The sequence below is a fragment of the Rhinopithecus roxellana genome, chromosome 8, assembly GCF_007565055.1.
Source record: "Rhinopithecus roxellana isolate Shanxi Qingling chromosome 8, ASM756505v1, whole genome shotgun sequence".
NCBI lineage: Eukaryota > Metazoa > Chordata > Mammalia > Primates > Cercopithecidae > Rhinopithecus > Rhinopithecus roxellana.
The window spans coordinates 77,296,641-77,323,713 of NC_044556.1; the positions used below are offsets into that span (position 1 = coordinate 77,296,641).

At 53.2% G+C, this 27,073-nt stretch overlaps 1 protein-coding gene across 1 annotated transcript; it reads left to right on the top strand.

The window, feature by feature from the left end:
• SLC45A3 (solute carrier family 45 member 3) lies at positions 1–24,247 on the top strand. Its single transcript, XM_010362473.2, has 5 exons — positions 1–221; positions 17,220–17,621; positions 18,503–19,288; positions 19,990–20,255; positions 22,433–24,247. Exons 2-5 carry the CDS (start codon positions 17,450–17,452, stop codon positions 22,868–22,870), a joined length of 1,662 nt encoding a protein of 553 aa, XP_010360775.2. The 5' UTR covers positions 1–221; positions 17,220–17,449; the 3' UTR covers positions 22,871–24,247.
• Positions 24,248–27,073: the final 2,826 nt, after the last annotated feature.

Below are 27,073 nucleotides of genomic sequence, written 5' to 3' on the forward strand. Positions count from 1 at the left end.
GTACCAGCCCCACCCCTCTATCCCCTCTCGCCGCACCCCCCACCTCCGTCCCGCCTCGCCCCGCCCCCCTCCTGGCAGTCCCAGCGCGCATGCTCTCTCCCCCCGCGGAGTAACCTGGAGATTTAAAAGCCGCCGGCTGGCGCGCGTTGGGGGGAAGGAAAAGAGGGGGGAAACCAGTCTGCACGCGCTGGCTTCGGGTGACAGCCGCGCGCCTAGGCCAGGTAGGAGCGCGGCCCCTCCTCTCCCAGGGGTGAGGGTCCCGGCGCGGGAAAGGGAGCAGCACTGCGCAGCCGAGCTCCGCGGTGTCGCGTGTTTTGCGCCCCGCGGGATGTGGCCGCGCCGTGGCCGTCCGGGGCGCTGCGCGCCGAGCCCCGCGCGAATCCCAGAGAAGGGCGCGTCCCACGCGCTCTGCCGGGGCGGGTGCCGAGTGCCGGGCGCCTGCACGGGTCCCCGCTGAGCTGTGCTTTCTTCCGCGGAGGGCGGGCAGGCAGGAGGTGCCCGCGCTGTCCCAGGCCGGGGGGCGGTGTGGGCGGGGAGCGGCCCCTCCCCGGAGCCCCTGGCCGGGTCGGGCCGGGCCGACGGCTGGCTGACCGGCCGCTCGCTCCTGTTGCAGCCTCCCGCGTCAGACTTTTCTTTGGAAAGTTGCGTTTATTTTCTTCTCTTGTCTGGGCTTCACCGGAAAGGGGCAGGATGAGTCACTGTGGCGCGCACAGTCCGGGACTTGGGGGATTCGGGACGGGGCCCGACTGCCGCGGCGCTCGGGGTGCTCAGGCCGGGTTCGGCTTTCTTGAGGAAGAGTGAGAGTTATTAAGAGAGGGAAAGGGGACGGAGCCCTCTTGGACTTTAGACCTGGGGCAAGCTCTGGGTACAGAGTTGGGGCTGGACCGTGTGTGTGTGTGTGTGTGTGTGTGTGTGTGTGTGTGTGTGCGCGCGCGCGTGTGTTACTGTGTCCCTTTTTCAGCCTCAGTTGCTCCCTCTGTGGGGAGAGGCCGCTGTTTTTTCCTCGCCTCCGTGGTCTCAGGTGGGGAAGGAGAGAGTTCTGCAAACGGCAAACAGGTGTGATGTGGTGGTACCTGGGCATCCCGTGCAGCTTCTCAAAGCTGTGGGCCTAAGCAGGCTTGCTGGAAAAGCCCCAGGGACCTGCAGGTTTTCTCCGGAGTGCGGGTCAGGCCTTCCTGTAGTCTTTCGCTCCCCCTAGGCACTGCAGTCCTGTGAGTTGCTCTTGCCCTTGACCTCTGAATCAGCCTCCATCTTCCTGACACTCTTGACCTGTTCAGCTTTTCCCCACCCCAGGGCGTGTTCCCTATGCTTCCTCTTTTTCCAAGGGGCCAGAGTTGGGGGTAGGGAGGGGTTTGGCAGTGGTGGGTACCTGGTGAGGACTCGCCCTTCAGCAGACCCCATCCCAGTGGAGCACAGACTAAGAATAACCCAGCTGCTGTCTTGCTGCCCTGGAGTCTGCAGCCGGGCATTGCCAGTTGACCAGGGCCCAGAGTGACCCTTGCTGGGGTCCTGGAACTTTGCTCAGGGGTGGGGTTGAGGTCTTAGGGGCTTCGGACTACCTTTCTTGATGCACTTAGCAGATCTCCTTTCAGAGCAGAGACCACCTTGGTGTGGACTCACCTGCCCGAGGGCTGGGGAACAGGCTGGCCTATGGGCTGGGAGTGGGAAGGGCCCGGGAGGCCCAGGCTAGACTGGAAGCCTGAGGAAACCCATAGAGCAGCATATTGTAGGGTAAGTGGGACGTAATGTGAGGTCACAGGCCATTCTGTTGAATCAGTCCCATTCCCTCATTCCTCCCTTATCTCCTCCCACCAGGCCTGTCGTGGAGCCAGGACTCTGTTATTCTGAAAGTGCTCAGAAAATGGAGCTTGAGTCAGCAGAATGAGTTTGAAGATAAAAATACAGCTGTGGATGAATGTACAGCTGTGGACAGATAGGCCCCAATTTAGTGGGTGTGTGTTAGGGGGAGTTTTCCTATGTATTAATGGAGTGTGTGGTGAACTTCCCCATCCCTCCTGGCTCCCTGAATAACCTTGAAGGAGAAGGAGGAGTAGATAGTAATCCCTGGTGGTCTCCTGAGCGCCTTCCAGGCCACTGGGTGGTGGAGGGATAGTGGAGGCCTCCCTCCCGCTCTCCCCTTACCCAAACTGGAGCTCTCAGCCTGGGCAGGGCTGGTCTGAAGACTCAAAGTAAAGTTAACTTGAAGACTTTAAGCACTGTCATCTGGACGTCACAGCCTGATAAGTCAACATTATGGATAAAAACCCAGACTATCAGATAGTTTCTCTCTTTTTTTTTTTTTTTTTTTTTTTGAGATGGAGTTTCACTCTTGTTGCCCAGGCTGGAGTGCAATGGCACGATCTCAGCTCCCTGCAGCCTCCCCTCCTGGGTTCAAGCGATTCTCATCCCTTAGCCTCCCAAGTAGCTGGGATTACAGGCGCCCACCACCACCACGCCTGGCTAATTTTTTGTATTTTTAGCAGAGACAGGGTTTCACCGTGTTAACCAGGATGGTCTCAATCTCCTGACCTCGTGATCCGCCCGCCTCAGCCTCCCAAAGTGCTGGGATTACAGGCATGAGCCACCGTGCCCCGCCTGAAAGACAGTTACTATATTGGCTGCTTCGCTAGGTGAGCTCCACCAGCTTGGCAAGTTACTTAACCTCAGTCCAAGCCTCAGTATCCCTGGCTGCAAAATGGGGATAATACTTCCTGTATAGCTTTGTTAAGTAGATTATAACAGACATAAAATTTATAAACATAATTACGTAATATATAAAGTCTAAAAATTACAGCTTTATTCACTGTTATATATAGACTACTAAACTGTGTGTCTGACACATAATAAGTGCTCAATAAATGTTAGTACCAACTATATATTATATCAATCATTTGGGACTGAATGGACAGCAGTGCCTAGCCTGGGACTCTCTTCTTGGGCCTTGCTCTTAAAAAACAAAACGAAACTCTGCTCTAGACCTTATTTCTTGGGTAGCAAGGTCTCCTGGACTTTGGGGAGTCCGTTGAGAGACTGAGCTTTGGCAAAATGATTTGAATCTGATTTCCTCTTGTGCGAGTATTAAACTGTTTCAACTTCCTCCTCTGTAAAATGAGGATAATAGTACCTACCTCACAGTATTTCCAGGATTAAATAAGCTGATGTAGGTAAAGCTCTGAGCACAGCAGCTGCTTATAAAAAGAGCTTGATAAATGTCAGCTGCTGTTATTTGGTGACAATGGAGCCAATCATTGTGGTTTACACTTAGAAACCAGAGTTTCTTAGCAAGGGAATTAGCCCATAGATAACTGTATGTAAGCTACGAAGGACACATCTGCAGTTGAACTTGTGGTCCTGTGCAAAGATCACACCAAGATTGGATGTCCATGTCTCTCGTCTACTACTCTGCTACTGTGTGACTTGTATTTAATTAGTGCAGAAACCCCTACCCAACCTACCTTCCCAGAGTATACCCCTCAGGCTGGAAAAGGGTACCATGAACATGAATGTATATCATGAGAAGTTAAGAACCTTCTATGCAAACAGTTATTTGTTGTTATTTTTAGGAAAACTGCATAGGGAGGGTGCCCTGAAATTGGGATTCTGCTCTGTCCTCCCTCCCCAACCCTTAGGATCTTTTGCACTGTTCTTTGGTGTCCAGAAAAAAAAACCCAGCCTAGCTTTCTCTGAACAGTTAGTGGCCCTGTTTGCTGGGCAGCAGGGGTGGAGACTGGACCAGCTGGTACCAGGCCCAGTGTCTTGAACACTGATGCCACTCGACTCCCAGCAGTAGAGCTGGAGTGTTGAGCTTTGTCCAGTGTATTAAGTGTCCCTGCTTGGGCTAGGGAGGGGGGCAGCTGGTGACAGAGCCGTCATGGGATGCTCCTGATCCCTGGCCAGAACTTCCTGTTGAATCCTTTTTTCTACTACATGGTCTGTGTTTTCCCCTCCACGGGAAGAAATCCACAGTTTTGCCACCGGCCCTGACTGACTTGTGGAATCTCTTGCTTCTGATGCTGGACATGGGCCTGCTTCCCCTATTAGCCTTGACTTCATTGCCTGTAAAATGGAGATAAGATTCACCTTGCATGGTTATGGTGAGGATTAAATGTGATGTGCATATTCAGCCAAGCGCCTGCACATGCCAGGTGTTCCATAGATGTTTGTTCCTTTCCCCTTCTTTTTTGCTTCTGGAGATCACTTTTTGGGGAGCGGGGACCAGCCAGCAAGAAGGGGTTTGGAGGCCACCTCCTGGCGCTGTAGTCTATAATCCCCAGTCACCATATAGACAGGATGCCCAGCCAGAGAGGATACCCTCAGGAGTAGCCAGCCCACAACAGCAGTTCTTGTCTTTCCCCTGTGGTCGCTGTGTGCCCCCCTGCCCCCTGGCCTTGCTAATCTCAAGTGTACTTTGAGTTGGCAAATAGCGTTCAAGCTAGGAGTGCCTGGCCCATCCCTAGGGATGTGGCAATTTAGATTCCCACTCCTGGCTCCTGTCCTTAGTGAGCGGAGCACCCAGGTAGCTTGAACGTGGCCCTGCCTGGATCCCAGGCACACTGGTAAAATCACATCCGACGGGAATCCTGATTCAGCCTTACCCATAGGCCTTCTGTTGGGCACCTACTTTTCTCAGGGCCTGTGCTTCTTGCTCTCCAGGAGCTGAAGCACTAGTCGGGAGGATGGCAGTGGGGGAAGGACTGCAAATCCAAGACCCTGAGGACTGTGGGCAGCCTCCAACCCTGGAGACTGCCTGGTTAGAGCAGTTGAGATTTAGCGGGGAGAGGGGATACTTGACTGCTTGGTTTCCAGGGGGCTGTGGAGGAGGTGTGAGATTTGAGCTGGGCAGGGCTCAGGTGGAAGGGAGAGGCAGTCCAGGAAGGGGAAGAAACCAGAGCCTGGTGACCACGTTGGAAGCAAAAACAAGCCCAGTGCTAATGAATTCTCTTATTTGGGGGCCCATGGAGGTATGCTGAGTCATCTAGTGACACACAGATAGCCAGCCCAGATCCGAGATCAAAACCCAGTCTCATGATTTTGAGTCCGGTATTGTTTCCAGCACACCTCACTGGGGAGAGGCCAAAAGGAGGGGTGGGAGTGATTAGAAGTCCCAGGCTCCAAGGGCCTTGGTTTACAGACATACACCCTTTTCTGCTGTTGGGGCTCAGAAAACAATACCCCAAAGTGAAGGCCTCAGAGGCAAAATTTCTTTCTGACCTCCTGTCTCTCACCCCTCATTCTCTCCTGAGGCAGGCCAAAGTGAATCCCTCTTTTCCAAGGCAGGTCATAGAAACTAGAACCCTTCTCCCCAAAGCCAGCCATATGACTTAAAAATATTACTCTTTCTCCTGACTTTCTGGGTAAGAACCGGCGATAAAGAAATGATCTGAGCTACCTTGTTTGATAGTAGGTAGTAAGGCCCTCATTGCAGAGGGGTCCCACCCCATTCCTGGGAGGAAGAGATCCTGCAACAGAGAGGCCGAGAGCAATCTGGACAGGTCTTGCTGGGCTTCACCATTCAGTCTATTAGCATTAGCTCATACCCTTTTTGTCCGATCACGTTTCTGTATCCTATGTGTGCTTCCTCAAACCTAAGCATAAAAATGGATACTTGGGCCGGGCGCAGTGGCTCATGCCTGTAATCCCAGCACTTTGGGAGGCTGAGTTGGGTGGATCACCTGAGGTCAGGAGTTCGAGACCAGCCTGCCCAACAGGGTGAAACCCCACCTCTACTAAAAATACAAAAATTAGCCAGGCGTGACGCACGCCTGTAGTCCCAGCTACTCGGGAGGCAGAGGCAGGACAATTGCTCAAATCCAGGAGGTGGAAGTTGCAGTGAGCTGAGATCGTGCCACTGCACACCAGCCTGGGCAACAGAACGAGAGCTAGTCTCAAAAAAAAAAAAAAAAGATACTTCACCCTGGGTTTTGGGGTTTTCATTTCTTTTTTTTTTTTCTTTTTCTTTTTTCTGAGACAGAGTCTCACTCTGTCGCCTAGGCTGGAGTGCGGTGGCCGGGTCTCAGCTCACTGCAAGCTCCGCCTCCCAGGTTTATGCCATTCTCCTGCCTCAGCCTCCGGAGTAGCTGAGACTACAGGCACCCGCCACCTCGCCCGGCTAGTTTTTTGTATTTTTTCGTAGAGGTGGGGTTTCACCGTGTTAGCCAGGATGGTCTTGATCTCCTGACCTCGTGATCCGCCTGTCTCAGCCTCCCAGAGTGCTGGGATTACAGGCGTGAGCCACCGCGCCCAGCCTTGGGTTTTCATTTCTAAAGGCTCTTGTGTCATGTAAAACTATGATCAAATAAATTTGTATGCTTTTCTCTCTCTCTCTTTTTTTTTTTTTTTTGTAAACAGTGTCGATTTTGAGATGGCATCTCACTCTGTTGCCCTGCGCGATCTCGGCTCACTGCAACCTCCGCCTCCCAGGTTCAAGTGATTCTCATGCCTCAACCTCCTGAGTAGCTGGGATTATAGGCATGTGCCACCACACCCAGCTAATTTTTGTATTTTTAGTAGAGACAAGGTTTTACCATGTTGCCCAGGCTGGTCCCAAACTCCTGACCTCAAGTCATCCTCCCGCCTTGGCCTCCCAAAGTGCTGGGATTACAAGCGTGAGCCACTGTGCCCAGCCTGTTAATGCTTTTCTCTTGTTACCATATCTTTGGTTATAGAAGTGTCAGTTCTGACCTTTATGATGGGGAGGAAAAAGGGATCTCCCCCACCCCCACCCCTATATTGCATAGTACCTACCTGCTTATCCCCCAAGGCTAAGCAACATGGCCATTCCCACTAGGAAGCCCTGGAAGAACTGCATGTGCCCCCAACATTGGGTCCCCCCCCCCATGGATTTGTGTCTTCACACTTGTGCCACCTCATTGCACACCGATTGCATTTTATCCCTTTTGCCAAAGGGAGCTGTGATCAGTTGTTTCTGTGTCCCCAGCACCTTCACAGCGAGCTTACGCACAACTGAGGCTCTGTGGTGGTGGGTGCGTGGGTGGGTTTCAGTGCTGTTTGACATTCCCATAGGGGAGGTTAGGTTGCATGCACTGAGGTATACTTCCAAGGGTCAGCAAGCTTGGGATCTTGAAATCAGAAAATGAGTTTCTTTGGGGGCCCACTCTTTCCTTGCTCACCACTGAGTGACTATTTTTGAGAACACGCTTTCTGAGTACTGAGTCGGACTTGGAGCCCTCTGTTTATAAATGGGACTGATCATAGACTCTAGGACTCAGATCTAATAAAGCCTTACAGCCCACTGCGTTTGAAACCCTAGAGGTGGGACATGGCAGAAGTGGAACCAGCACCGTGGTCTGACTCTTGGTCCAGGGCGCTGCCCATCTGTAGGTTTGCACAGATCCTTAGTCTTCTGGCCTCTTTCCTGTGGGAGGTCAGGCTAAAGGGAAGAGTAGGATTGGCTGTACATGGATAGGGAGAGCTGTCTAGCCTGGCTGACTGGCAGGGGTCAAGTTCAGTAGGAGGAAGGCCATTCAGGCTTCTCTTTTCAGGGGCTGTATGAAAAGGCAGGATTGCGGGGAAGGAACTTCCAAGTGGCCTGGACGCTGTGCCAAGCTCCCTCGTCCCTCCCATGTTCCTATTCCCCTACCTTGGACCAAGGAATTTCTTGGTACTGCTGCCCCGCCTTGTAGGGAAGCATTTATTGTGGCCCAAGGAGAGAATTCAGTTACTAATTTCTGCCAGGAACAGAGTCCAACTCTGGGAAGGACTAGGGAAGAGGCCAGTTCTGCCCCCAGATGTCCTGGTTACTCGGCTTACTTTCAAGTGACCGCTGACCCTTGGCACTCTGTTGGTGCCTGAGAGTATGTGGGCAGGTAAAGGATGGGGTAAGTGCAGCTGGGCATCCTTCTCCACCTCATTCCCCTTGACTCATTGGTAGGAGGTCATGAAAGTCCAAATACAAAGTAGGGATTTTATATTCCTATTTCACAAGGATGAACATGAATGCCTTCCTGAATGCCATGTAGCCTCGTCAGTGAGCCCTTAGGGGGTACCTGCTGGTGAAAAATCACCTACGGGGGGTAGGGGGTGCGTGTGAGATCACCTGGCTGCACAGATGTAAAGAACCTTCGGCATTATCCAGATTAGCTCTCATTTTACGGGTGTAGAAACTGAGTCCCAGAGAGGTGAGATGGCCTGTCTAGGGTACACAACTCTTAAAAAAAAAAAAAGTGGCTGAAACAGGACTGCTGTCTCCTGGCTCCCAGTTCAGAGCACCTTCCAGCATTTTCAAATGGTTCGAATTTTCTGCTCAACCACTGTTTATTTGTGCAACCTTAGGCATGTTACGTTCTGAGACTGAGCTGTTCATCCTTGAATATGAATATTAAATACCTTGGATTTGGAGTGTATGAATTATATGAGTTATTGGAGAGAAGGTACAATATATCAAGTACCTAGCACACGCTAGACGCCTCTGAGGCAGTTAGTAGGGGTCGGCCACTGTGTTCATTTTCCCTGTGGATGGAAATCGTGCTGTCTCATAACTACGGGATCTTTGTCCCACCTTCCACCTCCCTTCTCAGCCTTCCTCCAGCAGGCAGGTCTGCTGCAGTGACCTCTCCTCACCTGTTGGGGCCAGCACCTGGGGAGGCAGTTGCATTCTTGGCATTCCTCTTGCTGCTAGGGGCTGGAAGAGGCGCTGGTGCGGTGAGGGAGGCACATGGGTGAGAGGGGAATGGAAACCGAGAAGAAAATGTAGTTGGTTTCCCCTAACCACGGCTGCTCCTGTTTGGGAATGAGAAAGCCCTTCCTCCATTGAGGAGGCAACCGAAGAAGTGGCTGCCAGGAACTTTCATATCCTGTATCTCAAACACACTCCACATCTATAAAGTTGGTGGTGTTAATCTAAGTTTCCGTGCCTGTAAAATGGGTATACTAATTGTACCTACCTCACCAGATGGTTGGAAGACAAAGACGCATGGCAGAGTGCCTGGCATGTATTGCAACCTCAATGTTGGCTGCTATTGTGCGTTTTCTTTTCTGTTTTGTGTGTTTGTGGTTTGTTTGTTTGAGACAGAGTCACCCTGTTGCCCAGGCTGGAGTGCAGTGTGGCACAATCTTGGTTCACTGCAACCTTGACCTCCAGGTTTCAAGCAATTCTCATGCCTCAGCCTCCTGAGTAGCTGGGATTCCAGGTGTGTGCCACTATGCCTGGGCCTGGCTAATTTATGTATTTTTAGTAGAGATGAGGTTTCACCATTTTGGCCAGGCTGATTTAGAACTTCTTGACCTCAGGTAATCCTCCTGCCTCAGCCTCCTGGAGTGCTGGGATTACAGGCGTGAGCCACTGTGGCCGGCCTGCTATTATTCATTGTGGATGAGGAAACTGAGGCACCGGAGATGAAGTTACAGGCTCATGCAATTCTAATAAGTGGTGGAGCTGGCATGCAAACCCAGGTCGGGCAGACTCGCAAACCCAGGTCAACCTGCAGAGTCTGCCAGGGTTTGGGGACGTCAGGATTCAGAGGGTTGTCGTGCCTCGGGTGGAAGAGAGCTCCAGGTTGAAGAGCCCTGCTGGTCCTGGTTTGGAGGGCATGTCCAGTGTGACCTTGGGTTGCAGCTGTTCTCAGAAACGAAGTGTGATTGGGAGGCCCAGGTGCCTTGAGTCAGACTGTGTCTATATTGACTGTCACCACGGGATTGCCAGGTGACCCTTGGGAGAGTACCCATGCTTCAGCCCCAGCTTAGTCTGTCCAGGACTGACTGGCCAAGGTGAGGGTCAGGCCAGCCCCAGAATCCCTGTCACTGGGTAGGAGAGGGGAGGGGAGGGCAGTGCTGGCTCTAGGGACTGCCCCTCTGTCCCTTTCCCTCCCCTTCCCCCAATCTCCTCTGGCATTTGTTTCCTTTCCAAAGCTGGACTGGGGCTCTCAGACAGGGCAACAAAAGCCACTCTCCACCACGCCACTGCCACCTGTTGGGTTTTCACACATTGGGGGTGAGTGGGGGGAGGGAGCCGTTGCCCTTTTCCCAGTGTCTGTGGTGTGCCCCCTCTGCCCCCCTAGGGCCTGGGATTCTCTTTGCTGCCCGATGTGATGGGCTCAGGAGCCGGAGGGGGTGGGGGCCAGCAGCAGCTGGAAGGGGAATTGAGTGGGAAGGGGCTGGCGCTGGCAGCCGGAGAGAGTTTGATGGATTACTCTGCAGGCCGAGAGGTTTCTCCCTAATCCCCCTTTGTGTCCCGGCCTGCAGCCCCCTCACCCTCTCTGACAAGCTGCTAAGCAGAAGGCTTCCAGTCCCGGTGAAGAAAAGGCAGCTCAGCAGGGCGAACTCTAAATCCCTGGCCTCCTGGCCCTGGGGGAGGCAGGCACCAGGGAGCAAGTCCGGGGTGGGGCTGGGCTCCCCCTGTCCCACTGCTGGCCCTTATTCTTTCTTAGGAGTCCCTGAGGTTGGGGGGCTTCATTCTGAGTGGGGTCCTTAGGTACCCCTGGAAGCCCTGTGAGGTTGTGAGCCTCCGCTCTTTCTGCAAATCACTGTTTTCTCTAGGGCAGGCCTGGGGAAAGCAGAGACCCTCACTGCTTTGGAAATGTTTGGCCCCAGAGAAGGAAAGACTGAGTGGGTTGGGAGTCACCAAAGCCGTGGTTGTCTCATGCCGTGTCCCTCCCGCCATTTCCCTGGCAGCCCAAGCACACAGCACCCCTCACAAGGGATCCGTCATGGGGAGCTCATTGTCTCACAAGAATGCTCATTTCCAGGTCTGACTGGTAGAGGCTGTTTCTCGGGTGTCCCCAAGGCTCCTGTGGAGCTGCAGTGAGGGTGGGGCTCATGTGGGGAGTGCAGTGTACCAGGTTTCATTAGGTAAACTGACAGCATTGGTGCCCTGGGACTGGGGCGAGTTGGGGGTGGGTAATGGGGATGAGGGCTGGGGACCCCCCAGACCTGAGAGGTCCGCTCCCTGTCCCCAACCTAGAGGACCCTGGAGAGCTCAGTTTGGAGCAAGGTGCTGGGGTCGCCCTTTTCTGCCATCTCACCGACCTGGGGCAGGGCAGCCTTGGTGGGGTGTGTGTCCAGGAGGTTGGCCCAGGGTGACCCCACCCGCTTTCCTCAGCTGAGTCATTATTCCTCGTGCCTCGCCAGCCCCCGGTTTCCCCTTCTGTGGGGAGGGCTGCGGGGTGGCTGTGAAGGGGAGAGGAGCCGCTTCTGAGGAGCCTGGGAGAAAGCAGCGGGTCTTTGTGAGTGTGCAGGGAACACGCAGGGTCGCCGAGCCTGCGGGGTCAGGGTGGGGGCTGCAGCCGTTTGATGTGCCTGGGTGGGGTTTGATGCTGGCCTACATAAAGAAGCCTTAGAATTGCTGCCTGACACAGGCCTGGGGCGGGGGCTGCCCCCAGCCTGGGCTTCCACTGGCCTCTGTCTGTCAGCAGAGGGAATCTGCTCCCCCAGCTCCACCTCAGCCGTGCGGGGTGGCAGGATTCCCTTTGAAAGCCCTCAAAGGCCTCTTTATACATCCCCCTCTGACCCTCCCTTCCCTTAGGGAGCTACCAGGGAGTGGGCTTGGGTCGGCTTTCCTCCTCCTCTGCCACTCTGTCTTCTGTATTTTGGACAAAGTTCAGGCCAAGTTTGTTCCTGTTGCTCAGTTTCATTTCCCCCAAAACTCCCTGCTCGGGGTCTGGTCTGAAGTGGGGGCTTTCCAATCCAGGAGGGTTTATCTGAGCCTCTCACCACCTTTGAGCCCATAGGAGTTGCTCCCTCTGGAGTTGGGCCTGGAAAGTCCTCAGTGTGTGGGGAGCATGTGGGAGGATGTGGGAGGACTTAAGCCCTCACCCTTGCTTCTACTGCCACCCCTTGCTCTTAGCCATTCATTCATTAGGTCCCTTTTCTTGCTGGGGCGGGAGCCAGCCCTGGGGGTGTCACATATTGGGGTGCATAGGGGCATGTATCTCCCAGTACCTGGAGGGGAGCAGTGAGGATCCAGGTTCACTGACCTTGCCCAGGGCCCTCAGTCTCTCTGGGTTTTGATTCTGTTCCCCCAAGGATGAGGAAGGATGACCTGGGGCAGAGCTCCAGAAAGGTTCCCAGAGGCCTTGGGTTTCCTCCAGCTTTCTTGCTGTCTTGCCATTGCTGGGCCCAGAGAGGAGGGGAGATGGTTGGAACTTGAGAGGGACTTGTCCTAGAAGGCTGTCTGTTCCTTGCCTTTCTGAGAGGTCAGCCCCTCCACTTCCTTCCTCTTCCTGCCCACTCCTTGCCAGGTGAACACTGTGAGGCTGGCTCTTCTGATTGATCTTGTCTTTGCCAGACAAAGTGTTCCAGGAGTAGTGGGGCAGGAGGATTTTAGAAGCATCTCCAAGACCGGAGGGTGTAGGGGAGAATTGGACCCTGTCCCCAGGAGGATGGGGGAGTTCTGCAGACTTGGGGCAGGAGGCGGGGTTCCAACACTGATCTGTCACTTGCAAGCTTTGGCAAGAAGCTTGCCCTGGGGCTGCTGATGGGAGTGGTGGCCAGGAAAGTGGTACTGAAAGACTTCTTGTTCTCTGACCTCCCTGAGCCTGAGAACTGAGAAAGGCTGGGCTCTTCCATTTGTGCTCCAGGGAAGGCGGCCCTGGAAGGGGGATGGCGAGCCGCTGGACTTAGTGCTCAGGAGTCCTCTGTGGTCTCCTTAGCCTGAGGACCCTGGAGTAGGGATGAAATGACAGGGACCCAGGCACTGGAAAGGATGCAAGGATAAGAAAAGGGGGCTTTGGAGGGCAGAGTGTGCTTATGGGCTTGGAACTCCTCAGGCAGTTCTGAGCTGGGAAGAGTAAAGTCTGGGGGTGTCGAGAGGACTCTGGACCCCTGGGCAGAGTAGAACTCAAACAAGGGAGGACGGGCTCTGCGACCAAATACAGGGGTGCTTGAAGCCTGCCCCCTTCCTAGTCAAATACTTTCCCCACCTGGTCCAACCCCTAGTTATCAGGTAAAAAAATCTCTGGGTGGGGTTGGGGGGCATTGGAGAAAGGCAACCCAGGAAGGGGGAAGCTACTAATGAGCTATCTGGGCTGTAGGAGGATGGTGGGGGGCACTCTTCTCTTTATCCCTTTCTTTTTGTCTTTTTCCCATGTGGGCTAAGAAGGATCCTGCTAATTCCTGGGGGGCCTGGGAACTGGATTAAGGGAGGGGCAAAGCAGGTGGGGTGATTAATGGTTGCTGGACAGCTGTGGTTTATTTTTATTTATTTGTTTTTTTAGAGATCAAGTCTCACTCTGTTGCCCAGGCTGGAGAACAGTGACACGATCATAGCTCACTTGCAGCCTCGAACTCCTGGACTCAGGAGATCCTCCCACCTCAGCCTCCTGAGTAGCTGGGATTATAGGTGCATGCCACCATGCCCAGCTAATTTTTATTTTTTATTTTATTTATTTATTATTTATTTTATTTTATTATTATTATTTATCTTTGAGACAGAGTCTCGCTGTCTCCCCCAGGCTGGAGTGCAGTGGCGCGATCTCGGCTCACTGCAAGCTCCGCTGCTTCCTGGGTTCACGCCATTCTCCTGCCTCAGCCTCCCGAGAAGCTGGGACTACAGGCGCCTGCCACCACACCCGGCTAATTTTTTTGTATTTTTAGTCGAGATGGGGTTTCACCGTGTTCGCCAGGATGGTCTCGATCTCCTGACCTCGTGATCCACCCGCCTCGGCCTCCCAAAGTGCTGGGATTACAGACGTGAGCCACCATGCCCAGCCTATTTTTTATTTTATTTGAGATGGAGTCTTGCACTGTTGCAGGGGCTGGGGTGCAGTGGCACAATCCTGGCTCACTGCAACCTCTGCCTCCCGGGTTCAAGCGATTCTCCTGCCAGAGCCTCTTGAGTAGCTAGGATTACAGGTGCCCGCCACCACCCCCAGCTATTTTTGTATTTTTAGTAGAGATGGAGTTTCGCTATGTTGGCCAGGCTGGTCTGGAACTCCTGACCTGGTGATCCGCCTGCCTCCGCCTCCCAAAGTACTGGGATTATAGGCGTGAACCACCATGCCCAGCTATTGTATTTATTTTTCGAGACAGAATCTTGCTGTGTCATCCAGAGTGGAGTACAGTGGCATGATCTTGGCTCACTGCAACCTCCACCTCCCAGGTTAAGTGATTCTCCTCCTTCAGCCTCCCAAGTAGCTGGGATTGTAGGTGCACGCCACCATGCCCAGCTAATTTTTGTATTTTTAGTGGAGATGGGGTTTTACTATGTTGGCCAGGCTGGTCTTGAACCTCCTGACCTCAGGTAATTTGCCTGCTTTGGCCTCTCAAAGTGCTGGGATTATAGGTATGAGCCACTGTGCCCTGCCTATTTTATTTTCATTTTTGTAGAAACAGGGTCTTGCTGTGTTGCCCCGGCTGTTCTTAAGCTCCTGTCCTCAAGCCATCCTCCCACTCCAGCCTCCCAAAGTGCTGAGATTACACATGTGAGCCACTGTGTCTGCCCTGCAAATTATTTTAACAATAGGGAGCAGCCAGGACTTAGAGAATGGGTGCAGGTTATGGGCGAGGCTGGGTCTAACAAAGTCTCTGTTTGCTCAGGGAGGACCTGGTCTCCTGAAAACCCAGAGCAGGTTAGCATTCAGGGCCCTCCCAGAACAAGGGTGGGGAGTGGAATGGGCTGGAAGCCTTTGGCCGCAGAATCCCTCCTCTTAGGCTGGATGGCACTGCCTCTTGGTCTCTGTGCTGTCTCCTGCTTTCCTTCTTGGGGGCACTGTGGAAATGCAGCAATGAGGGGCTCAAGTTGAACCTATGACAGCTCAGCTAAGACTGAGGTCTGGCCTTCACCTTCCTTTTGAAGACAGTATGGGTCAGTATTTTACACACCTTCTCATGCCACCTCCATAGGAGGCCCTGTGCCCCATCCCAAAGGGTGAGTCTGACCAGGATTTAGGGAAGGAGGCTGCTGGTTGCCCAGCCTTATCTCAATTCCCTTCCTTCATGATCTGCCAGCTGCAAAGCCCTTGAAGGTGGTGGTGGAGTGAACAGACCTTACCCAGGACTGATAGCCATCTATTTTTTTTTTTTATTTTTAGGCAGTGCCTCCCTCTGTCTCCCAGACTGGAGGCAGTGTTCTGATCACTGCACACTGCACGCTACACCCTTGACCTCCCAGACTCAAGCAATCCTCCCATCTCAGCCTCTTAAGTAGCTGGGACCACAGGTGCATACTACCACGCCTGGCTAATTTTAAAATTTTTTGTAGAAAGGAGGATCTCGCTGTGTTGCCCAGGCTGGTCTTAAACTCCTGGGCTCAAGTGATCCTCCTGCCTTGGCCTCTCGAAGTTCTGAGATTACAGGCGTGAGCCACCACACTTGGTCCTGATTTCTCTGTGGCACAGGTCAGAGCACCCAAAACACACTTTGTAACATGCAAGGCCCCATGGGGCTTAGTATTATGTGAAAAGAGAAGAGAAGTTGAAGTGCCTTTTATTATGAAGTGCTGAGATTGGCAGAGGGCATGAGTGGGGCCTGGGGGTGGTCTCTGGTGGAGGAGACTGGAGCCAGGCCCTCAGCCACTGTGGTCCTTGCACCAGAGTAGGTGCCCTTCAGTAGCATTTATGGGATTGAATTAGGGAGCAGAAGGAACGTGCTCCAGCCATGAGTACCAGGAAGCTCCGTGCCCTTCCTCTGTTTTGGGATGGATGACAGATAAGGAGCCTCCTGCCTTTCCTCACCAAGGCTCACCCTCTGTAGTATCTACTCTTGATGCGTGACTTGGTTCCCTCTTTTGTAATCACTTTTTCTTTTTTTTTTGAGATGGAGTTTTGCTCTCGTTGCCCAGGCTGGAGTGCAAATGCGTGATCTCGGCTCACCGCAACCTCTGCCTCCCAGGTTCAAGCGATTCTCCTGCCTCAACCTCCCAAGTAGCTGGGATTACAGGCATGAGCCACCACGCCTGGCTAATTTTGTATTTTTAGTAGAGACGAGGTTTCACCATGTTGGTCAGGCTGGTCGCAAACTCTCAACCTCAAGTGATCTGCCCACCTTGGCCTCCCAAAGTTTATTTTTTTTGAGACGGGAGTCTTGCTCTGTTGCCCAGACTATAGTGCAGTGGCTCATTGCAACCTCCACCCCCCAGGTTCAAGCAGTTCTGCCTCTGCTTCCCGATTAGCTGAGATTACAGGCACCTGCCACCAGGCCCGGCTTATTTTTGTATTTTTAGCAGAGACAGGGTTTCACCATGTTGGCAAGGCTGGTCTTAACTCCTGACCTCAAATGATCCGCCTGCCTCGGCCTCCCAAAGTGCTAGGATTACAGGCGTGTGCCACCACACCTGGCTTTTCATAGTCACTTCTAAGCAGAGGCGACTGCAATGGGTGTATTGTCAGGGAGCAAGACTTGGAGGCCACTTGCTTGGCGGGGGAGATACAGGATGGTTCTCTTTGCACAGGAGGCAGATATAGCAGGAAGGGGTGTGGGACTTCTCTGCTGAAAATTGAAAGGAGCACAGAAAAATTCCTTTCTCTGCCATTTAAGGAGCACAGAAGGGCTGCCCTGGAAGTGGCTGGGCATCCTGCCAGCTTGGGGGAGTCCCTGGTATCATTACAGGTGTTGCCAGGTGGTGTGGTTTCATGCCCCTGTGAGCTAGAACCTGGGGACGGTTCCATTCTCCCATGACAGTTGGACAGCCACGTGTGGGATTGTTTCTTCCCCTTAAACGTTGACCTCAGGGAGGAACTCAAGGTAGAGATTTTCAGGCCTAGGCTCATCCCAGGGAGCCTTCTCTAAGTTAAAACCCAACCTAACAAAACAGCCTCTCCTCCCTTTCCCCTTCATCCTGGTCTTTGGTTAGGGGTTGTGGTACAGTGTGGCTCATGGCCAAGCAATGTGGAATAGGAAGTGTTACTCTTAACAAATGGGAACTGAACACCCCAGGTTTGGGGAGTAGAAAGGGAAAAGCAAACAAACCAGGCCTGGCAGAGGGTCTCCGGGGGCACCTTGCTAGCTGGTTTGATTGCTTCCCCTTCCCCTCCCCAGTACTAACAGGGAAGGGCAATTGTAGATTTTTCAAAACAGAGAACAACCAACATCTGTTTGGCTCTGGAGAGTGCGAGGTTTAAAAAATCATATTTACCTTATTAATTATGTCAGCCTTAGGCTAATATTAACATGCATTTCCTGACTGGGCAGCAGGGGGTGGCACCTTGGTGGCAGGGCCAATCGCCAGCCTGTGAATGATCAGGATCCAGACGATTTAGAGCAAATCCTGGAGACCTGGCTCTCAGAACTTAACACCCCGTGTGCTTGTGATTGCCCCGCCCTTTTAGGATCTGAGTGATGAGATGTGTCCCCACTGAGGTGCCCCACAGCAGCAGGTGTTGAGCATGGGCTGAGAAGCTGGACCGGCACCAAAGGGCTGGCGGAAATGGGCGCCTGGCTGATTCCTAGGCAGTTGGCGGCAGCAAGGAGGAGAGGCCGTGGCTTCTGGAGCAGAGCGGAGACGAAGCAGTTCTGGAGTGCTTAAACGGCCCCCTGAGCCCTACCTGCCTGGCCCACTATGGTCCAGAGGCTGTGGGTGAGCCGCCTGCTGCGGCACCGGAAAGCCCAGCTCTTGCTGATCAACCTGCTAACCTTTGGCCTGGAGGTGTGTTTGGCTGCAGGCATCACCTATGTGCCGCCTCTGCTGCTGGAAGTAGGGGTAGAAGAGAAGTTCATGACCATGGTGCTGGGTGAGTCACAACATCCTCCTTCCTTCCTGTTCCAGATATGTGCCACCTGGGATGTGGGGCAGGAGTACCTCTGCCCTGGGAGCTGCTTGGAGGGAGAGGTGATCTGCTGGGAAGGCACTGCTGGGCAGGAGGGTGACCCTGGGCTGAGGGGGCACACCAAGAGAAAGAAGAGAATATCAAGGACATACCCTAGTCACCTCTGGATCCCTGGTCCTGCACAGTGCCTGGCTCATAGGAGACACTGGAGAAAGGCTCCTAACCTTTGGCTAGCCCTTTTATAATTTACAGTGATTATCTCATTCAATGTTTACAATCATTCAATGTTTACAACTACCATTTGAGGTGATCCATTTTGCAGAGAGGGAAGCAGAGGCTTTTAAGAGATTAGGTAAGCCATAGCCGAAGCCAAATAGCAGCTGAACAGTAGAGCTGGGACTCCATCAAGGTCTCCCAGCCGGGGCTTGCTCCTACCCCTAGGACAAGGGGCAAACTTCTGACTGCAGATAAATTCTGCAAAAGCCACAGAAGGCAAGTAGTTACCATTGTGTGACAACCCCTCACCCCCAGGGAGAGGTGTCCCTCTGAGGATTGCAGGCTCTGGAGTCACACTGCTTGTTGGAACACTGCCTCTTACTCTCCCTAGGTCTGCACCTTTGAATAAGTATCACTTCTTAGTTGCTCCATGCCTCAGTTTGTCCATCTGAAAATGGGGGCATCTGTAATGCCTGTGTTATGAGGAGTAAATTACAGCATCCCTGTGAAGACGTAGCACAGTGTCGAGTACGGAATGTTATCTCCATCCTTCTCACAGAGCTTGGGTCCCCTTCCCTTTGCCCTTTACTTGTCCCAGCTGTTGACTCATACTACTTCCCTTCTTGCAGGCATCGGTCCAGTGCTGGGCCTGGTCTCTGTCCCGCTCCTAGGCTCAGCCAGTGACCACTGGCGCGGACGCTATGGCCGCCGGCGGCCCTTCATCTGGGCGCTGTCCTTGGGCATCCTGCTGAGCCTCTTTCTCATCCCAAGGGCCGGCTGGCTGGCAGGGCTGCTGTGCCCGGATCCCAGGCCCCTGGAGCTGGCACTGCTCATCCTGGGCGTGGGGCTGCTGGACTTCTGTGGCCAGGTGTGCTTCACTCCACTGGAGGCCCTGCTCTCTGACCTCTTCCGGGACCCGGACCACTGTCGCCAGGCCTACTCCGTCTATGCCTTCATGATCAGTCTTGGGGGCTGCCTGGGCTACCTCCTGCCTGCCATTGACTGGGACACCAGTGCCCTGGCCCCCTACCTGGGCACCCAGGAGGAGTGCCTCTTTGGCCTGCTCACCCTCATCTTCCTCACCTGCGTAGCAGCCACACTGCTGGTGGCTGAGGAGGCAGCACTGGGCCCCGCCGAGCCAGCGGAAGGGCTGTCTGCCCCCTCCCTGCCGTCCCACTGCTGTCCATGCTGGGCCCGCCTGGCTTTCCAGAACCTGGGCGCCCTGCTTCCCCGGCTACACCAGCTGTGCTGCCGCATGCCCCGCACCCTGCGCCGGCTCTTCGTGGCTGAGCTGTGCAGCTGGATGGCACTCATGACCTTCACGCTGTTTTACACGGATTTCGTGGGTGAGGGGCTGTACCAGGGCGTGCCCAGAGCTGAGCTGGGCACCGAGGCCCGGAGACACTATGATGAAGGTAAGGCTCGGCAGCCAGCAGAGGCTGGTGTGGGAGCCGCCCACCAGAGACGACACTTGGGGCTGTGTCTGGGCTGGTGCCTCTCCATCCTGGCCCTTCTCTGTCAGGAAAGTGGGGATGGACCCAGTCTGCACACACAGCTCCTCATGGGTGTGGAACATCTCTGCCTGCAGTTTCAGGAGGGCCTCTGGCTGCTCTAGGAGTTTGATCAGAGTCATTGCCCCAGTTTGACAGAAGGAAAGGTGGAGCTTATTCAAAGTCTTGAGGGAGTGGAAGAGTCAAGGCTGGATTTCAGACCTGCCTGGTTCCAGCCGCAGTGTTGCCTCTGCTCCCCCGACGACTTTCCAAATAATCTCACCAGTGCCTTCCAGCTCAGGCGTCCTAGAAGCGTCTTGAAGCCTATGGCCAGCTGTCTTTGTGTTCCCTCTCACCCTCCTGTCCCCACAGCTGAGACTCCCAGGAAACCTTCAGACCACCTTCCTCTGCCTTCAGCGAGGGGCTTTGCCCACATTCTCTGAGGGTCAGGGGAAGAACCTGGACTCCCATTGCTACAGGTAGAAAGGGGAAGGGTGCTGGGGAGCAGGGCTGGTCCACAGCAGGTCTTGTGCAGCAGGTGCCTGGGGTCCCGCCTTCTCATCTCCTCAAGACTGCGCGTACCCTTCCCTCCCAGGCCCTGTCTGATGGCCTCTCTCCCTCTGCAGGTGTTCGGATGGGCAGTCTGGGGCTGTTCCTGCAGTGTGCCATCTCCCTGGTCTTCTCTCTGGTCATGGACCGGCTGGTGCAGCGATTCGGCACTCGAGCAGTCTATCTGGCCAGTGTGGCAGCTTTCCCTGTGGCTGCCGGTGCCACGTGCCTGTCCCACAGCGTGGCCGTGGTGACGGCTTCAGCCGCCCTCACCGGGTTCACCTTCTCAGCCCTGCAGATCCTGCCCTACACACTGGCCTCCCTCTACCACCGGGAGAGGCAGGTACTCATTGGCCGGTGGGTGGAGTCAGGGTGGGAGGGGTGGTCTGGGTTTTTGGGAGGCCCACTAGCCCAGAACCTGATATCTGGCAAGGAACTTTGGAGAAGGCTTCTTTGAATCAGAGAGGAAGCTCATCCTAGCCTCAGGGCCAGAGGCTTGGTCTACAGAAGAGTGTAGATTAGATTCTGGGAATGACTTCCTGGGGTCAGGACTGTGTAGCACTTGAATGGATGATTGCAGGAAATGTAAAACCATTAGTGGGAATCCCGAAGAGTCAGGCCAGCAGGAGCCCTAGGTTTCTAGGCTGGTTGTTCTATGAAGAGGCAGGCCGCTAGATCAGATGACCCCTGGGCCGGTCAGCCTCAGCAGATGGGAGTGGGAATGGTCCTGCCTTAGCAACACCTCTTTCTTCAGGGAGCAGCAACCTGACTTAGCCTGTGTCCTACTCTGGTCTCAAGATAGGGCAGGCTCCTTCCTACCCACTTCCTTTCTGGCTTTTCTAATTCCCTTTTCTTTTCCTGCCTCCCTCCTTTGCCTCCTTCCCTTTCCCCTTCCCCTTCCCCCGTGGCAGATATCTGAGCTTGACACCTGACCCACTCACTTGGGCACTGTGTGAGTTGTGGGGACCTCCTGCTTGGTCAGCCCTACACTAACCAGCCCTCCAGGGGCCCCCTTCCTTGGGAAGCCACCTAACCCAGGCGGTGTGGTCACCCTGTCCCCTCCACTGACCTCACTGAGCTACAACCTTGGGTGCTGGACTCTGCCTTGAGGGGCATGAAGTTGGGGTGTCCCAAGGGAGGAGGAGATGCAGGCCTGCTCTCAGAGAGCTCTCAGACTGTAGGGAAGACCTGTCCCTGCCTCTTACAGCACTTGAGGAGTAGGTAAGTTTGTAGCTGAGAGGCTGGTTAACTGAGTAGGTAGCTGCAGGGGGTGAGAGGTATGGAGGGGAGGGACTAAGGTTTTGGTTGGGGGAGCCTGATCCCCAAGACCCCTGTTAGCCCACTGATAACCTTCAGCCTTCACTCTTCTGCTTGCCTGGGCTGGGGGCAGGGGGCTGGCATCAGCATCCAGGCCTGAGTGTGTGCCATCGTGCCAGGGAACATTCTGGGGCTAGCCATCTTTTCCAGATGCAACAGCATGTCTATCCTCGGACCACTCCGGACTCCAGCCTTAGCAGACATTCCTGGGGTGGCAGGCAGGGAGGAGAAGTCCTGGGAGGCCCCTTCCTAACAGCAGCTGATGGCAGACTTGGCACTGCACGCTGTCTGCCTGTTCCTTTACCCACTTGTTGAGCTGCATGGTGAGCCGTGGGCTTCCCTGGTGTTAGGTTTGAGCTTTGCCATGGCTCCTAGCTCGCAAATGCAGCCAACTCAACTCTTCTGGCATGGGGACAATGTTGGATAAGACCTGGCCTTGTCCTTAAATAGGAGGCTCTGGGTCATCAAGGGCAGGGGTTGGGGGGATGCTGGTCGACCAGTCACTCTGATCTAAGTCAGACAGGAAGGAAGTGGGAAGCCTTCAACATTAGCGCAGCTGGGGCTGGAGGAGGTGGGAAGAGGGGCACTCCTCCTGCTCAAGGTCTACTGGATTCTCCCTGCCCCAAGGCTGGGGACAAGGGAGCTCATGGCAGGGCAGCTACCCTAGTGGCATCTGGGACGCCAGAGAGGCAGAGCTTCTATGCACAGGGCAATGAGGATTTCCAGATGTCAAAGCGGAGGGCAGGCAGGAAGGAAGGTTAGGAGAGCTGTGTGGGGTTTGGGCTATCAGGGGCCCTGCCTTGGCTTTTGTTCCTCTATTCTGTGCGTCTCCTCCATCTTCATTCCCCCTGTGTCTTTTCCTTACCTTGGAGCTCTGTTCTGTCTCTGACTTGTGGTATTGAGTTTGTCTGCCTCTTACCTGTTCTAAGAGGCTAGAGGAGACCTAGACTTTGGGGTTCACATTTTGTCCCCGCCCCACCCATTACCCTTCTCCAACTCCTGAGGAAGGGTCCTGGTTAGACCTGCACCAAGTAGGGTCTTCATCTTCTCTCCTGCTCCTGATTCTCATGAAGCCCCATTGCCTGTGTTTTTCTGGCCCCTGGGGTGGAGGTGAGGGTCTGTTCTCACAGCTAGGGGGCGTGGGGGTCCCAGTGCTGGGTACACACCTGTCCTCTTCCCCTTTTCTTCACCCCTCCGCCTTAGGTGTTCCTGCCCAAATACCGAGGGGACGCTGGAGGCACTAGCAGTGAGGACAGCCTGATGACCAGCTTCCTGCCAGGCCCTAAGCCTGGAGCTCCCTTCCCTAATGGACACGTGGGTGCTGGAGGCAGTGGTCTGCTTCCGCCTCCACCCGCGCTCTGCGGGGCCTCTGCCTGCGATGTCTCCGTACGTGTGGTGGTGGGTGAGCCCACCGAGGCCAGGGTGGTTCCGGGCCGGGGCATCTGCCTGGACCTCGCCATCCTGGATAGTGCCTTCCTGCTGTCCCAGGTGGCCCCGTCCCTGTTTATGGGCTCCATTGTCCAGCTTAGCCAGTCTGTCACTGCCTATATGGTGTCTGCTGCAGGCCTGGGTCTGGTTGCCATTTACTTTGCTACACAGGTAGTATTTGACAAGAGCGACTTGGCCAAGTACTCGGTGTAGAAAACTTGCAGCACATTGGGGTGGAGGGCCTGCCTCACTGGGTCCCAGCTCCCCACTCTTTGTTAGCCCCATGGGGCTGCCGGGCTGGCCGCCAGTTTCTGTTGCTGCCAAAGTAATGTGGCTCTCTGCTGCCACCCTGTGCTGCTGAGGTGCGTAGCTGCACAGCTGGGGGCTGGGGCATCCCTCTCCCTTCTCCCTAGTCTCTAGGGCTGCCTGACTGGAAGCCTTCCAAGGGGGTTTCAGTCTGGACTCCTACAGGGAAGCCAGAAGGGCAGGGCATTTGATTCGCTGCATGCACTGGAATGTGGGGACTCTGCAGGTGGATTACCCAGGCTCAGGGTTAACAGCTAGCCTCCTGGCTGAGGCATACCTAGAGAAGGGGTTTTGGGAGCTGAATAAACTCAGTCACCTGGTTTCCCACCTCTAAGCCCCCTTAACCTGCAGCTTCGTTTAATGTAGCTCTTGCATGGGAGTTTCTAGGATGAAACACTCCTCCGTGGGATTTGAACGTATGAAAGTTATTTGTAGGGGAAGAGTCCTGAGGGGCAACACACAAGAACCAGGTCCCCTCGGCCCACAGCACTGCCTTTTTGCTGATCCCCCGACTCTTACCTTTTATCAGGACGTGGTCTATTGGTCCCTTTGTTGCCATCATAGGGACACAGGCATTTAAATATTTAACTTATTTATTTAACAAAGTAGAAGGGAATCCATTGCTAGCTTTTCTGTGTTGATGTCTAAGATTTGGGTAGGGTGGGATCCCCAACAATCAGGTCCACTGAGATCGCTGGTCATTGGGCTGATCATTGCCAGAATCTTCTTCTCCTGGGGTCTGGCTCCTCAAAATGCCTAACCCAGGACCTTGGAAATTTTACTCATCCCGACTGATAATTCCAAATGCTGTTACCCAAGGTTAGGGGGTTGAAGGAAGGTGGAGGGTGGGGCTTCAGGTCTCAACAGCTTCCCTAACCACCCCTTTTCTCTCGGCCCAGCCTGGTTCCCCCAACTTCTACTCCCCTCTACTGTCTCTAGGACTGGGCTGATGAAGGCACTGCCTGAAATTTCCCTTACCCCCAACTTTCCCCACTGGCTCCACAACCCTGTTTGGAGCTGTTGCAGGACCAGAAGCACAAAGTGTGGTTTCCCAGGCCTTTGTCCATCTCAGCCCCCCAGAGTATATCTGTGCTTGGGGAATCTCACACAGAAACTCAGGAGCACCCCCTGCCTGAGCTAAGGAGGTCTTATCTCTCAGGGGGGTTTAAGTGCCGTTTGCAATAATGTCTTATTTATTTAGCGGGGCAAATATTTTATACTGTAAGTGAGCAATCAGAGTATAATGTTTATGGTGATGAAATTAAAGGCTTTCTTATATGTTTATTGGCATGTGTTTCTTTTATGAGGGAAAGACCAGATCTTTCTACAACATTCTTAACTCCCTGTTCAGGGGGCCCTTTGGCTTTTGGCAGGTTCACTTCCCAGTAGCCACCAGCAGGTGGAGGCATAGACCAGCATTCTTTGTGTCAATTGCCAATTGGGTGGGGCTGTGCTGCACCTTGGACTGGGGGGTTTAGGAGTTGGGGAGAGGGGGTCTGGAAGAGTCTGAAGTGTGGGACAATGGTGGCATTTTCCATCTAAAAGACCCCAGAGTAGGGCTGGGTATGATGACTCACTCACGCCTGTAATCCCAGCACTTTGGGAGGCTGAGGCAGGTGGATCACTTGAGGTCAGGAGTTCGAGACCAGCCTGGCCAACATGATGAAACCCCGTCTCTACTGAAAATATAAAAAATTAGCCAGGTGTGGTGGTGTGTGCCTGTGATCCCAGCTACGTGGGCAGCTGAGACACGAGAATCGCTTGAACCCAGGAGGTGGAGGTTGCAGTGAGCCTAGATCGTGCCATTGCACTCCAGCCTCGGAAACAAGAGCGAAACTCTGTCTCAAAAAATGAAAAAAAAAAAAAAAAAAAAGGCTCCATAGTGTGGCCAGGAGATGGAACAAGCACCCATCACCCACAGCATGGGAATAGGGAATGCACTTGGCATGTGCACGATGAGGCTTTTGACCCTACTGTGCCTTGGTTCATGCCCGTTCCCCTCTCCTCCACCGTCATGCCGGGCCCAGGTCAAACTCAGAGTCTTCCCTGCCCTGCCATCTCCCCAACACCTCTACCCTTGACTGGCTTTCCAGTTCCTTAAATTCCCAAGAGTTCAGTTCCGTGAACACCTGTGCAAGGGCTTGTTTTGCTTATTTTTTAAAAAGGTTCTACATTTAACTTTTTTGTTATGGCGAATTTCAAACGTACACAAGTAGGGAGCCAGAATATAAAGAACCAAGCTGCAACAGTTATTAACATTCTGCCCCTTTGTTTCATCTATCTGCCTTCCCCCCATCCCCTAGGGTATTTTTTTTTTTTTTTTTTTTTTTTTTTGAGACGGAGTCTCACTCTGTCGCCCAGTTTGGAGTGCAGTGGCCGGATCTCAGCTCACTGCAAGCTCCGCCTCCCGGGTTCACGCCGTTCTTCTGCCTCAGCCTCCCGGGTAGCTGGGACTACAGGCGCCCGCCACCTCGCCCGGCTAGTTTTTTTTTTTTTTTTTTGTATTTTTTAGTAGAGACGGGGTTTCACCATGTTAGCCAGGATGGTCTCGATCTCCTGACCTCGTGATCCGCCCGCCTCGGCCTCCCAAAGTGCTGGGATTACAGGCTTGAGCCACCGCGCCCGGCCCCCTAGGGTATTTTTAAAGCGTGTGCCAGACAATTTAGTTTCACCTGTATATACTTTGTATGTGTCTCTAAGAAATAGGACTAAATTTTTAACAACTTTATCACAATACCATGATATCCCACAAAGTATGCAGTAATTCCTTATCAATTATCCAGTCCATGGACAGTTTTCTCCAATTGCCTCAAAAATTCTTTGGTTGGTTTGAATCAGGAATCAACTGAGATAAACAAATTGTATTTAGTTGCTGTGTCTCTCAGGTTTCTCTTAATCTCTAACAGCTCTTTTATTCTTTCAATGCTACTTATTGATGAACAATAATTTTTCCTACAGAATGGCCCCCATTCTGTATTTGGCTAACTGTATCCTCAGAGTGGTGTCTAAGATGCTCCTTTTGAGCCAGGCACTGATTCCTCACATCTGTGGTCCCAGCACTGTGGGAGGCCGAGGCAGGCAGATAACTCGAGCCCAAGAGTTTGAGACCAGCCTGGGCAACATGGTGAAACCCCATCTGTGCAAAAAATAAAAAGATACTCCTCTTTGTCCTCTTTTTTTTTTTTTTTTTTTTTTTTCTGTAAGATAATAAGAGCTAGGAGGTTGAATAAATTTAGATTTATTTATTTATTTATTTTTGAGACAGAGTCTTGCTCTGTTGCCCAGGCTGGAGTGTGGTGGCGTGATGTCAGCTCACTGTAACCTCCGCCTCCCAGGTTCAAGCAAATTCTTGTGCCTCATCCTCCCAAGTAGCTGGGATTATAGGCATGCACCACTATGCCCGACTAATTTTTTTGTATTTTTTGGTGCAGACAGGGTTTCACCATGTTGGTCTCAAATTCCTGACCTTAGGTGATCACCTGCCTTGGCCTCCCAAACTGCTGGGATTACAGTCATGAGCCACCGCACCCAGCCAGATGTTTATTTATTTTTTGACAGGACTATTTCATAAGTGGAGCCGGCATCATCTCATGTGGCACATAATGCCTTGCTGTTCCACTTTCAGTGGGTTCAGGTGATATCAGACTGATCTATCTGTTATACAGTTTGTTGGTTTATTTGGAGACAGGGTCTCACTCTGTCACCCAGGCTGAGTGCAGTGGTGCAATCATAGTTCACGGCAGCCTCCACCTCCTGAGCTCAAGCAATACTCCTGCCTCAGCCTCCCAAGTAGCTAGGACTACAGTGCGTACCACCACACCAGCTAGTTTTTATCTTTGTAGAGATGTTGCCCACGTTGGCCATTATAAAGTTTCTCATTAATCTTTCTCCTAAACCATTGATGATCATTGCCTAGATTCTATTGCATTAGATACTGCAAAGTTATGATTTTCTAGTTCTATCACTCCTTAATTACTTAATTGGGTATGAGTCTTCCATAAAGAAAATGTTTTCCTTATTCATTATTTGATTATGCTAAAATATGGTTTGTATGGGAAAAGTATGATAAACGCTTGATACTTTCCCATCACTTACCAATTTTTGGAATAA

Coding starts and splice junctions, on each gene's coding strand:
- SLC45A3 (XM_010362473.2), top strand. CDS start 17,450: ATGGTCCAGAGGCTGTGGGTGAGCCGCCTGCTGCGGCACCGGAAAGCC. Junction 17,622..18,502: donor GTTCATGACCATGGTGCTGG/GTGAGTCACAAC, acceptor CCCTTCTTGCAG/GCATCGGTCCAGTGCTGGGC. Junction 20,256..22,432: donor TCTACCACCGGGAGAGGCAG/GTACTCATTGGC, acceptor CCTCCGCCTTAG/GTGTTCCTGCCCAAATACCG.